The sequence below is a fragment of the Acomys minous genome, assembly GCF_964271855.1.
Source record: "Acomys minous genome assembly, chromosome: 10".
NCBI classification, from domain to species: Eukaryota; Metazoa; Chordata; class Mammalia; order Rodentia; family Muridae; genus Acomys; species Acomys minous.
Genome location: NC_140491.1, coordinates 93833844 through 93848574, shown reverse-complemented (window position 1 = coordinate 93848574; position 14731 = coordinate 93833844). Strand labels below are relative to the sequence as shown.

Below are 14731 nucleotides of genomic sequence, written 5' to 3'. Positions count from 1 at the left end.
TGGTGTCCATAGACCAGCATAGTAGCTGGTTCCCAGCATTGTGGCTGCAGCCTGGAGCCAAGCAGGATTCTAGGAAGGAACGTGTATTGTGGGCTTTGTGTCACAGATGTGCCCCATGTCAGCGTCACAGGAATCAACTCAAATGGCTTGAAAGATCAGCTGTGATTAATAGTAGTCAGTTGAAGTTAGAGTCATCTGCTTAAAATTCAGCCAAACAAATGTTAGTTTGCTTGCTAAATCCTGTGATTAAGGTTATTTTTGGTGGGGAGGGGGAGGGGAACCAACCCACAACTGTGGATGGGAGAATGTTTTGGTTGTTTTTGTGATTTATTTGCATCATAGTTTAGGCATCTAGCTATTTCCTAAGATGCCGTGGGTTGAGCTTCTGTTCTGTGATGCGGTTTTCTTTTCTTTTTTAAGGGGAGATAAGGGTATTTTGTCTCTCATTTTAAAGTCTTACTTTCTGACAGTGACTAACTTGATCTTGTTCTCTTTCTCTTGCCCCTCACATCCCATGACTATTCACACACACACACACACACACACACACACACACACACACACACCAAAACCAAAACAACAAAAAACCTCCACAAATTAGTTTGTCTAAACTCAGACTTGAAACTAATCAATGCTTCTCGAAAATGATGTCATTTTCACTACTACTAGCCCTACACAGGAAAAGTGAGAAGAAAGAAAAGTAGGAGAAATGTTGTCCCCTTACCCTCACTGCTGTTGTTTTACATGATCACATGATATTTTATTAATGTAGCCATTTCTAGATTGTTAGATGTCCTGTGTCTCCCATTTGAGGATCATAGTAGACATTTTTGTGCATGTAACTTTTCACTTGGGGAATTTAATTACTCCTCTTAAAAGAAGTAGACTTAATAGGTCAGAATATGGATGTTTTTATGGCTTGGCACGCAGTGCCAAATCACTTTCCATAAGGGTTGTCCTAATTTACAGTATTTCCCTCACCCCAGGGTGCGATGTACCTATTTCACTTTCTCTCCACCTTTAGGAACTGTCATTAAAATAATATATATTTTTGAAATTATTGTGTATAAAATGTACCTCATCTACATATATGAACACCTCATAATAAAGTTATTATAATTATGTGTCCTTTGAGTCTTTTAGTCTGTTATAAAAATTGATGACCAGATAGTTCTGTTGGAGCAGTGTGATCCTCAAGTGAACCGTGAGCATAAAAATATGTCATGTGTTGTACTTTTATTGGAATCTTACACTTATTTCCTACTAGTGATAAACCTCATGCTGTTTTTGTACAGGAAATGAGACTTCAGTCCATTTCACGGTCAAGAATTTCTCAGCAGGATCTTTTTGGAATTTACTGGTGCTGTTACTTTGACACCAACTTTGGAATTGTTAGGAAAGAACAGGGGTTTTCCCACCTTTTCTGTGTGAGTTTCTCTATGAACTAAAAGTTTGCTTGGAGAAGTAGTTAAAGCTGGGGTACGTATCAGAACCAACACCAGCTCTTGCTGAGACCCTGCTGGGATTCAGGCCCAGAATTGTGAGTCAGGGGTTCTAAGCTGGAGAATGTGATGTCCAGGTTTTGAAGGCGCACATTCCACTAGAGGCGTCCCGAGGAGGCAGATGAGACTACGCCAGCAAGCATCCGTGGTCAGGAGAGCAAAGCCGTGTGTCTCTGTGGCGTTCCGTGCCTTCATAGATTCCTGTTGTGTGTTTCTGTTTTCCGATGCCCGGAACCAGGGTCCTCAGGCATGGGTATGCAGAAGCCGATGTGTTTTGATCCCCTCAAAGCTCTGTATCTCTGGTTCCAGGCCTGCTGGGGCAGGAAAATACCAAAAATATCCGAGGATCTCGTATGATGACACTGTTATTTAGATTTGTTTCACCATTGAAAAAATATTGATTTTATTATCAATTTGAAAAGGTCAGGTAGTTAAATGAGATCATGTCAATAAAGCAACTATTATTTGCCTCCTGTGTAAGGAATGCATTGGCTGCACCTCCGCTCACCTCCTTTTTTCCCCTTTCCATTGGAAATACGAGGTTTCTAGGAGCTTCCAGATCTTTGACCCTTCCTACCTCTCACCTCTTCACCCCTTCTCTGTGTTACTTTTGTTTCCCCATTCCCCTGCCCATAGGAGGCTCTAGAGAAACACTCTTATTTCCCTGACTTTAATTATTTCATGACAAAATCCACGTTCTGTCGTGCCAAAAAACAATTGTATCGCAGGGGGAAAAATCTTTGCTGGCCAAGCGGCATCTCTCATGGGGTGGGAACTAGGAAACACTTGTTAGAGTAAACGTATGTTTGGCACGTGTAGTTTGGGAAGCCTCTTCTAATGAATCCTTGCGTTTGCCAAGGAGCCGCATGTGCGGTTCCTAAGCACAATGGCTTGTGTATGGGAGCCATGACAACGCTGGTTGTCCAGCAGGCTTCATGGTGTGACTTCCCTACCTTAGTGAGTACTAAGGTCTGAACAGATGAATTGGCATAGGGAAGATATCCCTACTCCTTAAAGTAATGTGTAAGTTTTTATTCAGTTGTTGATTTAGCCTTTAGGGCAGTGACTGGCTACAGGAATGTGGAGGCGAGGTTGGAGGAAGGATTATTTCTGTTCCCTGGATCTCCTGGAATTTCATGTCTCTAATTTGGAGGTACAAAACAGGGGACCACCGGTTGGCCTCATGCTGAAATTAGATGGAGTCATCAGAACTTGATGGGAGACCATTTGTTTGGTGTCCCTCTGACTCTTGAACTTTGTAACAGTCCCCACCTCTAGTACATGGCCCTTCTCCCCAGGAGCCCCCCCCCCCCCCCCCCGTTACAGGATGATCCAGCTCTGTGTAGCTTCTGTCTCTCTCAATTTGGGGGTGGGGGATGCAACTCCTCACTGGGGAGCAGCCATAAAGCTACCCTAGAATCCCTTCTCCCCACTGCCTTCCGGCAACATAAGATAATCTTTTAGCCACGCCCACCCCATAGTTCTCCATTACAAGCTGCTGTCTTTCGCTTCTTGCCTCTACGATACGATACTGGGTTTGGGCTTTGATGCATAAGCTTCCATATGGCCAGGAGTTGCAGCAGAGGTGATGGGGTCACAACACAGCTGTTTTAGCCTTACCTTACCTATCCTGGCATATAGCTATGCTTCCCCTGCCTGCTTTCAGAGCTATGGGCTGTGGATTCCTGATCCTCTGTCTCCAGGGACTCAGATCCACAACTGAGAGATTCCCCAGAGCTTTGGAATCCACTTCTTCCTTGCTTATTTGGCAGTGAGGAAGGACTGAGAGCCAGGGCTTTCTGGGTGACATCCTTCTGCATGACCAGCCCTATCCATGTATGCCTTGGTCATCTTGTGTATGTGCCATGGTATTAAATTATTTTGACATTGTGCTGTGGGGCATGCTAGATAAAGTAATTGCATATCCGAATGCAACGTCTACTAGTGTCAGGTAAATTTTTTTCTTCATATTTGTTCCTGGATCCTCTCTGCTCCTCTCCTCTCCTTTCCTCCCCCCTCACGCCTCCTACCCTTCTATCCTCCCCCCACCCCTCCCCTCCCTTTTCTTCCCTCCCCTCCCCTCTCTCTTCCTTTTCTCCACTCCCTTCTTCCTTCTTCTTCCCTCCTCTTTCCTATTCCTACTTCCCTTCTTCCCTCCCTCCTCCCCTCCCTCCCTCCTCTCCTTCCTTTTTCTTTCTTCTTATTTTGGTAGCCCCGACAGACCTGGAACTGGCTATGTGGACCAGATGACCTGTGCAGCCTAACCTCTGTGGGGGTGTGCTCTGAAGCCTCTACCACAGAATCTCCCAGGAGCTCTTGTTTCTACACACAGCAGCACTTAGTACTTTCTAGATTGTGTGTGTTGTGGGCATTGTTGATGATTTGCACATGAGTTTTGTGATGGGTCTTTTAAAGATTTGGAAAAACTATGGTAGGATAGCCAAGGGCCTTGCCAAGAACCATGCCATCATATTGCAGTTAAGGATGCTGAGAAAGAGCTTTGTCCCAAAGAACAGAAACTTCCCATTAGACATATGCACTCCAGGGGCAGGGTGACAACACACAAACACCGATGATATAAATTAATTGCACACGCCCAAAGCCGTGGGGAAAGGAGTTGTGAATAATCGCTCTTCTTTCTTTATTGTGTCCCTCTGAGTCCTCAGCAGCCTCAATGGGAAGGCCAGGAATGATGTCCTTTCCTTGACCACCATCTAATGTCACCTCTTCTGTGAATTCCTCTTCTCATTTGTTGCTTGTACTACTCATTACGCACTGGAACTATTTCGTATAGCTGATCTTATTGTTTGCTTATTTGTTTGTTTATTTGTTTTGAGACTGGATATCTCTATTTAGCTCTGGCTAGCTACGTAAACCCAACTGGCCTGCCTCTGCCTCTACAGTGCTAGGATTAAAGACGTATAATTTTTAGTTGTTTTCCTCCATTCTTGGTATTCTCCCTGCTGGCTCATGTTTTGTTGATGATCATCCAGTGCCACCTCTGTAGGACTCACATATCACTTTTTTGTTTGACCAGAGTGTCACTTTCAGGTAGACGTTGAGGAACAGCTATAAGTCAGCTGCTCTGTATGTAGCACCGTCAGTCATTACACACTCTGAATGCACAGCCCACCCTCCACCCTGGCCTTTTCCCCTACTTCCTACTGCGGATACCAGTTTCACTCACAGGGGACTCCTCTTATCTTTCCAGCATGGGTGACTCTTCGTAATTCTTCTCCTTGCTCTATAAACTCCTTTAACTTGGAAAATACCCTCTCACTGATAGTTTTTCTTTCCCTAGCCTCTGTTGTGCCTCACAACTTACTCATCTTTGCTCCCTTGCCATATCCTGAGCCCTGAAACTTCTTTGCTTCCATACACCCAGTTTCTAGAAACTACTAAGGAGACCATATGGTGCCTCTTTCTCTGAGCTCTGTCTTCTTGCTCATGTAATATTAGTTGATAATTCTCCGTTCATCTGTCTTTCCCTTTATTTTGTTGTTCACCACCAACACTGCATCTTTTTCATTTTTGTAACCCCACTGCTAGGTTTAATCTCTATTACACAGGTTAGAGGATCAGTTGACTAGTGGATCATTTTAGGAGCTAACACATAGATGCAAGAGAATTCCTCCCTTCCAGGAAAAAGTAAATAGTTGGCAGGGAAAGTGTTGATGGAGCTGGGAAGATGGGGCAGTGCCTACAGGAAGGTGTGACTTCACTCCCAGAAAACTGTGTAGAGAAGCTGGGCATGACGGGATATGATGGTAATCTCAATGCTGGCGAGCCGGAGACAGGAAGGTCTCTGGAGCCTGCCATTCAGCCAGCCTGGTCCACTGGCCAAGCTTCAGGCCAATGAGAGACCCTGCCTCAAGCAAAACAGAACCAAAAGGAAGATGGGAACCCAAACAATGTCACCTGGCACTGACGTCTCGCTCAATGTAAATGTTCCCCTCTCCAATACAAATATCCCTCCCCCAAACACCCACATATGCATGCAGACACCAGCAGACAAACAAATAAGCAACAGTTTGGAACTACTTTTACGTAAGGTTTATTATTATCAGAAGGAGATATCCTTGAGCCGTCTTCTACTAGACAGTGATTTTCCTCAGTATTTAACAGGACATCCCCCTCATAATCAACACAAGGATCTTTGGGCCAATAGGAAAAACATGCCTTTTCCTTCACCAAAGTGAGTTTCCTCCAAATGAATGTTGCAGTTTAACCCCAGTGTACTTTTTGAGTAATTAATATTTTTGCGGGGCCTAGCCAGAGTCAGGTGGAAACAGTGAGTTGGTGCCAATGGTTTAAGAAAGAGTGCCGTGACGTAGTTTTTCACATACAATGAATTAAAATGATTTTTGTTTGAAAACTCAATTCCTTTTGTTAACACATGGTAGCGTTTAATAAAGCCAGAATGTGAGAAACAGAAACACAGGATGAGTAGGCTTTGTATAGCAATGTGCATTGTTGGGCTTTGGGCTTGCTACATCTTGTGTTTTGAATATCCATCTATGGTTGAGGTGTGTGTGTGTGTTTATGAACATATACTGAAAAATCCATCTCTGTGATATTGCTTATATTCACATAGCCCATTTGGAGCTAACTGAACAAGTTACCTCCAAAATACTGGGGGTTATGCTACATTACAAAAAAAATTAAGCCAAGCTATGAAGTGTGTCACCATAGGACCATGGAGAGAGATGGTGACTGGCACCTTGCTCTCTGTTTCTTGTGAAGGTTTGTGGCCCCACAAAAGATGGAAGCTCTTATTTTAGTTTGATGTGCTCTTGTGTTTGGGGTGGGGTGGTTTCTCCAAGTACAGAAGGGTGAAGACATTTTTGTTTGAATGTGTCCAGGGATCCTTAAGAGAAATAGGTAAGATTCTGAGACAGTGTGGCTACCTCCTGTTTCATGCCCAGTGGCTTATGCCCATTAAAAGCTATTGGTGTTTGGCCAGAAAGGTTTTAGTCAGGGTCTACTTCTCAGCTACAGTTACACAATGTGACCATGTGGCTGTGTTATTTAGAATTAACAAAGTGTCAACTAGAGTTTTTAAGATACAATTTAGACTACTTTCCATCTTAAAAATAAACTCCTGAGTTTGTAGGGCTCTGAAACTCTGTAGTATGTGTAGAGCAGATGCTCCTCATGCTGGGGCTTCTGCGTAAGTGGTTTGTGCTTATGTGAAATTGGTGCGGATGGATTCTTGCTAATCTCTGTGACACATGAAAAGGGGATTGAGGCTTTTTTAGGGGGCCTGCAAGAATGGAAAAGCTTAATTATACCTTTTACTCACAGCCTCCTTCTGTCCTCTGCAACAGCCCTCTATGTGTCTCGGAATAGAAGTAAGTTACATGCGAGGAGGAAAAGAGCTGGCAGCCGAGTTAGTCACTGACCGCACTGTCGGTGCGGGAAACCAAGTAATAATTTCTCTGGTTTCCTTTCTGTCAGAGGACAGGCCGCTTTCCTAATTACATATGGTGACGATGTTTTAAAAGAATTGTGGAATCCTTCTTCTTTCTTAAAAGACAGGTGCTGATTGTAACTCCAGGAGCCACCATTGGTTCTGTGTCTGGTAGTTGAGGACATCCTGTGTGTAGCGTGGATGACTGGGAAAAGGCGGGCCTCAGGTTACATTGTTTGTGTGCCTCTAATAGAAGGGAGTATTTCAAAACAATGATTTGGTTTTCCTGACAAAATAACCTTTCCTAACAAAGAGGTGATTTGGGTGATGGTCTTGATTTGCTTATTTGCCTCTAGAGGTTTGCAGGAAGTCTAGAAAAAACATTTATTTATTTTATTTTATGTGTATGAGTATTTTGCCTACCTGTGTGTTTCTCATGCCTATGGAGGTCAGATGAGGGGTGGGATCCCCTGGAACTGAAGTTAGAGATGGTGTGTGCGCTTTACAGACACGGCTGGAGTGGTTTGTTAGGACCTGTGATCGCATGAGAGGTTATGTACGTGTCTTCCTACATACGGCGTATTTCCTGCAGGGTGTGTATTTATCATCTTGTTCTCAACTTATTTTAGGACCTGCCTATAGCTTCCAGAGCTACCCTGACATAGGAGGACAGTGGCTGGTACTTTATCGTGTCGCATTATAACCCATGACAAACAGCAGGGGAACCCTGCAGTGATGCATACTCTCCTGATAGCCCAAGTAACTCTCTCATCTTGCTGTACACAGGTATAGTGGAAGATTACAAGCCACCATTCTACGACGTTGTTCCCAATGACCCAAGTTTTGAAGATATGAGGAAAGTTGTCTGTGTGGATCAACAGAGGCCAAACATACCCAACAGATGGTTCTCAGACCCGGTAAGTACGCCAAGGTTGTAGCTGTAGAGTTCATCCCAGCATTTGCCAGCTTGCTCTCAACTTCTTCCCTGGCTCTTGGCATCTGCACGAGGTGCGCTATGATCCGCTTTTGCCTCCTTTACACTTTTACGTAGTGTCCCAGAGCCTAAATGAATAGGTTTGGAAAGTGGCGTAATTCTTGACGAAGCGCGGTCTGGTAGGTGTGGCCAGCGAGAGACAGGATTCACACGAGATGCCCGTGCGTGACCAGTGTCAGGAGTGAGATGACTCACTACCCTTGCCCCGTAGCTTCCATTGCAGGTCTAAACCAAGAGACTTGGGGCTGGAGAGATGGCTCAGAGGCTAAGAGCACTGACTGCTCTTCCGAAGGTCCTGAGTTCAATTCCCAGCCACCACATGGTGGCTCACAAACCACCTATAGTGTGATCTGATGCCCTCTTCTGGCCTGCAGGTGTACATGCAGACAGAACACTGTAGACATAATAATAAGTAAATAAATCTTTAGAGAGATGGTGGTTGACTGTTGACCGTCGCTGCTCACCCGAGATTCCACAAGCAGGCAGCGCAATGCTGAAGAGGCTGCATTGCTGCTCAAAACTAGTAGCACATCTAAGATCCCAAGAAGTGATGTGGTTTGCAAATTTCACTAGTATGTCTGAGTTAGTAACGTTACTTTTAGCAGCCAGGAAGCCCAAAGGGTCTAACTTGGCCCGTGGCATTTGCCCAATAGAGTAAGCTGTAGTACTGACAGTCCATCTTAGTAGCACGGAAGACCTGCAAGGTTCTTTAAAACAATCGAGACAACATCTGCCCAGATCCCAGGACCACTAAAAGCCAGCTTGTTTGATGTTCCTTTTCTCTCCTCAGACATTAACTTCTCTGGCGAAGCTGATGAAAGAATGCTGGTATCAGAATCCATCTGCAAGGCTCACAGCTCTGCGTATCAAAAAGACTTTGACCAAAATCGATAATTCCCTAGACAAATTAAAAACTGACTGTTGACATTTTCACCGGTGTCAAGAAGGAAGAGTCGACACTGTCGTCGTCCAGCTGGGACCTAACGCTGGCCCGACCGGTTGTCAGAACGGAACCCATCCGTCTCCCCGCTCCGAAGTGGCCGCTTTGACAAAAGCAGATGCCTGTCCCAGCCATGTTCCAGGGGAGACACCCAAACCACCCTAACCTCACTCAGAAACTGTGACCTGCGCACTCGGCAAACTGTTCCACGCCGCAGAGACTAACGGTGGGCAGACGTGGTTGCAACAGGAGGGAACTGGAGGAACACAAGAGAGATCCTGCAAGAGATCTGGGCATTAAGACAGTGGCTTTTTGCATATCTTTCACGGGTCTCCTAGACACTCCCCACGGGAAACTCAAGGAGGTGGTGAATTCTTAATCAGCAATATTGGCTGCACTACTCTTCTTCGTTGCACTAGGAATTCTGTGCATTCCTTACTTGCACTGTTACCCTTAATTTTAAAAGACCCAACTTGCCAAAACATTGGCTGCGTACTCCACTGGCCTGTCTTTGGATAATAGGAATTCAATTGGGCAAAGCAAAAATGTAATGTTGGACTTTGCTGCATTTTACACACGTGCTCATGTTTACAATGATGCGGACATTAGGAATTGTTTAGACACAACTTTGCAAATTATTTATTACTGGTGCACTTAGTGGTTTTTACAAAACCGCCTCGTGCACATGTTAAAGCTTATTTTTTATGTGGTCTTATGATTTTATTACTGAAATGTTTTTAACACCAGAGTCTGAAATGGACATTTTCTTTTATTATCAGTTAAATTCACATTTTAAGTGCTTCACGTTTTTTTTTTTATGTGTGTAGACTGTAACTTTCTTTTCAGTTCGTATGCAGAACGTATTTAGTCATTACCCAGGCGACACCACCCAATATATTACTGATTTAGAAGCAAAGATTTCAGTAGAATTTTAGTCCCAAACGCTGTGGGGGGGAAATGCATCTTCTTCGGAATTATCCATTACATGCATTTAAACTCTGCCAGAAAAAAAAATAACTATTTTGTTTTAATCTACTTTTTGTATTTAGTAGTTATTTGTATAAATTAAATAAACTGTTTTCAAGTCAAATGGTGAATTCTTTTTTAATGTATAAAAAAGAGATCTATGCAGCCTAACGTGCTTTCTTTTGTGGGTAGCAGAGACACAAAACCAATGTGAGAATTGAATTTGCTTTTCAAAGGCAGTAATGGGCCCGGGGAGCTAAGGGATTGGCTTGCAGTTTAAATTTGAGACCTCCACCCCCAATCTTTTATGCTGGGATTCTTTTGCTCAGCCTTCCTCATCTTGAAGTGTATGCACAGCTGTCTCTGCCTGTCTTTCCCAACAGAGGCTGTGACTCTGGAAAGGATGAAAGCAGTGGTGTAGAGCAGGGCGCAGCGAGGACAGAGCCTTACACCACACGGTGCCGGGGAATCTGCTCTTCACTATTGTCTCTGTCTATAGCAGCATGAAGAAGGTCGGAGTTAGAGGCGGCAACAGGAAAGGAGGTGGGGACTCTAGAAGGTGCTCTATAGGTGGTTAGTAACTTCGTTAGCATCCATTTACTTGGCATACAATAGGATCACTATTTTAGTTGAAAATGGACATTTTAATTGAAGTTGCATCCTGCATAAAATTTACTATCTTAATGAATGTAACGTTTGCAACTCAGAGGCATGAATCACGTCTGCAGTTAATGCAATTATTTTCGCAGTCCATCCATAGGACTCCCCCCCCCACCCCTTATAAAACCGACCTCTGTATGGATTAAACACCAACTCCCCACCCCCACGCCATCCCTGCCACCGTTATTTGGCTTTCTCTGTGAGTCTAACCACTGCAAGTTCTTCATGTAAGTGAGACTATGCAGGACTTGTCTTTTAGTGAAATTTGACTCACTTAGCATAGAGAATTCAAGTTTTATCCGTGTTGTAGCAGGTTTCTGAACTTCCTTGTTTTCAGGCCGAACAATATTCCATGTGTGTATATACAACATCTTGCTTATCTGTGTATCTACTGGTAGATCCTCCCAGTCTTTTGGCTGTTGGCTAAACGAATGCTGTCGTGAACACCAGTACACATGTATTTGTACTGCTCTTTGCCTTGCTCTTGCTTTCAATGCTTTTGCCTGTATACTCAGAAGTTAAGCAGAATCACTTTGTTTTTTTTTTTAATTGAGATTTTGACTACTTTAAAAAAAGTATGCAGTTCGATGAATTTTAATAAATGTTTATGAACTGTTTGGCACCCATGGAAACAGAACCCCACTGAGCAGCAGGACATTGTCAGCTCCAGGAAGGCTCCCTCCTGCTCACCTCTTCCTCTTCAGCCACAGTGATGCTCTCCTGACCATTAACGGCGTATGCTATATTCAGTTGTTAAAACCACATTACAAGTAGAACCATGTTGCACGTGTGTGAGAAGAAGTGGGGTCACTGGGTGAGGAGGAGTCTGGTGAGTAGATGCTACCAATCTATTGATAGAACTGTTTGGTATCCTGGGGCGTCCCCATGTGTTCTGCTTGTCCCTTGTCATGAGCAGTTCTTATGGTTTCAGTCATTTTGGTGGGCGTTGCACACATATTTAAGGAAAATAAAGAAACCAAGGGGAGAGGGTGAGTAAATGATGGTTTAAATGGCTCTTGTCGTTCTCCTGGAGTGGAAAAGGTCTCAGTTTGCTTCATGAGAACTATGGATGTGTATCACTGACATTGCAGCCTTGACTTGGAGGATCAACTGTGATGTCATTTGGTAACACTCACTGAGCCTGGCTGCTTCTGATCTAGTTTGGTAGACCAGTATGTTATATGTGGGCTTTAGAATGGTTTTATCTATCATCCATTCTCTCTGTCTGTCTGTCTGTCTCTCTCTCCTTCCCTCTCTCTGTCTCTTTCTCTCCCTCTCTCCTTCTCTCTCTCTCTCTGTCTCTTTCTGTCTCTCTCTGTCTCTCTCTTCTGTCTGTCTGTCTGTCTGTGTCTGTCTCTCTCTCTCTGTCTCTCTCTCTCTCTCTCTCTCTCTCTCTCTTTCTCTCTCTCTCTCTTTCTGCTATTCACATACTATTTCCCCACTGAGGCTAGCCTGTGAATCCTGAGGGGAGGAAGTGGGAGGCAAACAACCAGGAATAAGGAGACCTCAGGCAGCAGTGAGCACTTGAGAAACAGACTTCTTCAGAGGCAGGCTTCAGTGAGATAGCTCATTTAATTGGAGTGAACAAAAGTTATTTAAACCTTTGGGGAATAGGTGGAGGCTTTGGGGGTGAGTGTATACCTTTGGCTGGGGCCAAGGTGCTAGGAATGCCTTATTTGCATGACAAGGAATCCCAAGTCCTTGTTGGACATGACCTTATAAGGAGAGGGGAAGTTTAATGTGTAACCTGGCTGCCAGGCTATGTGACTACCTCAAGGATGGCAGAGGTAGAGGATATAAGGTCACATGGGCAGGGACATGCATTCCCAGAACAAGAGGGAATGGTCCCACTCCTGCTGGTCTCAAGGCAAGATTTTTGGGGTTTGGACACCTCACTCTTGTTCCAGGCTGGCTTTCCCGGTTTCAGGCCTGCCCAACCCCACATCTATCTATTATCTGCTATCTTTCTCTTTGTCTTGGGGTATGCATGTGCCATAGTGCATGCATAGAGATCAGAGGACAATTTGGGGGACAACTTGTCCCCTTCTGCCATGTGGGCCCCAGGGGTGAAACTCTACCCATTGGTCTTAGGCAAGCATCTTTACTTTCTGATCTACATCACTGGCCCCTGATTTTTTGTTTTTTTGTTTTTTTGTTTTTTTCGAGACAGGGTTTCTCTGTGTAGCCTTGGCTGTCCTGGACTCGCTTTGTAGACCAGGCTGGCCTCGAACTCACAGCGATCCGCCCGCCTCTGCCTCCCAAGGCCCCTGATTTTTTTAATTGGAAAATAAAATCATATTACATCTCAATAGCTATCCATCCCGTGCATCCTCCCATTCCTCCCTCCCTCCCTATTTCACCCCATTCCCATTCCCTATGACTGTGACTGAGGGGGACCTCCTCCCCCTGAATGTGATGCTAGGGTATCAAGTCTCTTCTTGGTAGTCTGCTTTCCTCCCTCTGAGTGCCACCAGGCCTCCCCATCAAGGGGACATGGCCAAATATGGGGCACCAGAGTTCATGTGAAAGTCAGTCCCCACTCTCCACTTAACTGTGGAGAATGTCCTGTCCCTTGGCAAGATCTGGGTAGGGATTTGATGATGACTGCACGTATTGTCCTTGGTTGGTGCCATAGTTTGAGCAGAACCCCTGATTTTGAATTTTAACACCAAGGCTTAAATTAATTTTTCAGATTTTTAAAAAAAATTTCTCTGTGTGGGTGTTGTGTCTGTACATAATGTCTGCACCACATGTATGCAGTACCCGTGCAGATCAGCAGAAGGCATCAGATTTCCTGTGAGTGGAGTCTCAAGAGTTGTCAGTTACCATGTGGGTACAGGGAGTCATCTGGAAGAGCAGCCAATGCTCTTAGCCGTCTCTCCATGTGCCATTTTATTTGGGTGATGAATCAATGCATAAGGTGAGAAGAAACCTATCTGCCCCCTGAGAACACAGGGTCAATGTGGATTCACCTTGGTGTCCTAGCAGGAAGCTGACATCCTAAGGGGCCTGATGCTGAACCAGGACGAAATGTCTAAGTCTGAGCTCAGAGTTGACCCTCTGGTCACATATCAATCCTCACAGGTGATTTCTCCCCTCACTGACATTGGGCCACATTCCCTGGCTGCAGAGTTCTAGAGGTGAGGACACATTTGCCTTCCTCTATGCTTAAAAACAGGCCCCTTGGGTGTCATGCCAAATCTGTGCATGTGCATGTGTGTTGCATGGGTGGTTGTGTGTCACCGTGTGCATGTGGAGGTCTTAAGACAACCTACAGGAGTCATTTCTCTTACCATGGGAGTCCTGAGTATCTACCCAAACTCAGCTTGTCAGAGTGGGTGAGCACATATCTAGCTGCCGAGCGCCATCTTGCCAGCCGTGGAGAGATGTTTTATTTCCCAGGATCTGTAAGAAAACTCAGGTGCCATATTATCTTCCCTGGGCACTGCACCTGATCAGAAGATACTGATGCCCACCTTTTTTATATGCCAGTTTGAGAACTTTGGGCTATGTGTCCACCATCTGTTAGCTATGCCAGGAGAGACAATTAGAGGAAGCCTGTGGGGCAAGAGAAAGCTGAGACTTCTAGTCTGTGCACTGTTTAATAAGCAGCCCCCAGCCCTACTTCATGGGGGGCAATTCTTCCCCCAAAACCACTGTTTCTTGGCCCACCCTGCAGTTGTTTTAGTATTTGCTGAAACAGCCTTCTCGTGTCCCTACCTCTATAGACACACTACCAAGGAGCCAGGGGCTGCTCCTCGGAAGGCCTAATCCCCACAGAGGCTTCAGGTCAGTTTACTCTCCGGTGCTGTCCTTTAAACTTTGACACACACTAGCAACCCCACCTTCCTACCTTTGTCCTTCTGCCTCCTCGGAGTGCTTCCAATATGTGAAGGAACACCCGCCCATTTTGGCCTTTTCCAAATGTCTAACTGCCATGCCCAGCTAACCATCTTCTGAAATATGCCGAAATGGAATGCAGAACCATGTGGTTCTGGCTCTCCATTGCACGGAGAGCACCATTGTCTTGTGACCTTTCTCTAGCCACTTTATGGGGCAACAGCGCATGTTTTATGGTCCCAATGTACAGGTTAGAAAACTGAGGCTGTAATCTGATTATCCAATAAATCAGGACCAGAACTAAGATTGTGTTCTTAAGTGTTTAAGCCAGAGCAGTCGCAGTTACCTGTGGCTCCATCTCTTCTCCCAGGCTCAGCTCCCAGTTTACATCTCTTCTTCCTTAGGGGAAGGACTAAGAA

The 14731-nt window shown here is 44.9% G+C and overlaps 1 protein-coding gene across 2 annotated transcripts in view; it reads left to right on the top strand.

Moving 5' to 3' along the window:
* Positions 1-9936, top strand: part of ACVR1 (activin A receptor type 1) — a 74115-nt gene extending 64179 nt beyond the window's left edge. For both annotated transcript variants that reach the window (XM_084799665.1, XM_084799666.1), the window contains 2 exons: positions 7699-7829; positions 8697-9936. In XM_084799665.1, the coding sequence (XP_084655791.1) occupies positions 7699-7829; positions 8697-8831 (266 nt within the window). In that variant the 3' untranslated portion in view covers positions 8832-9936. The remainder of the gene's footprint in view (positions 1-7698; positions 7830-8696) is intronic.
* The last annotated feature ends 4795 nt before the right edge of the window (positions 9937-14731 follow it).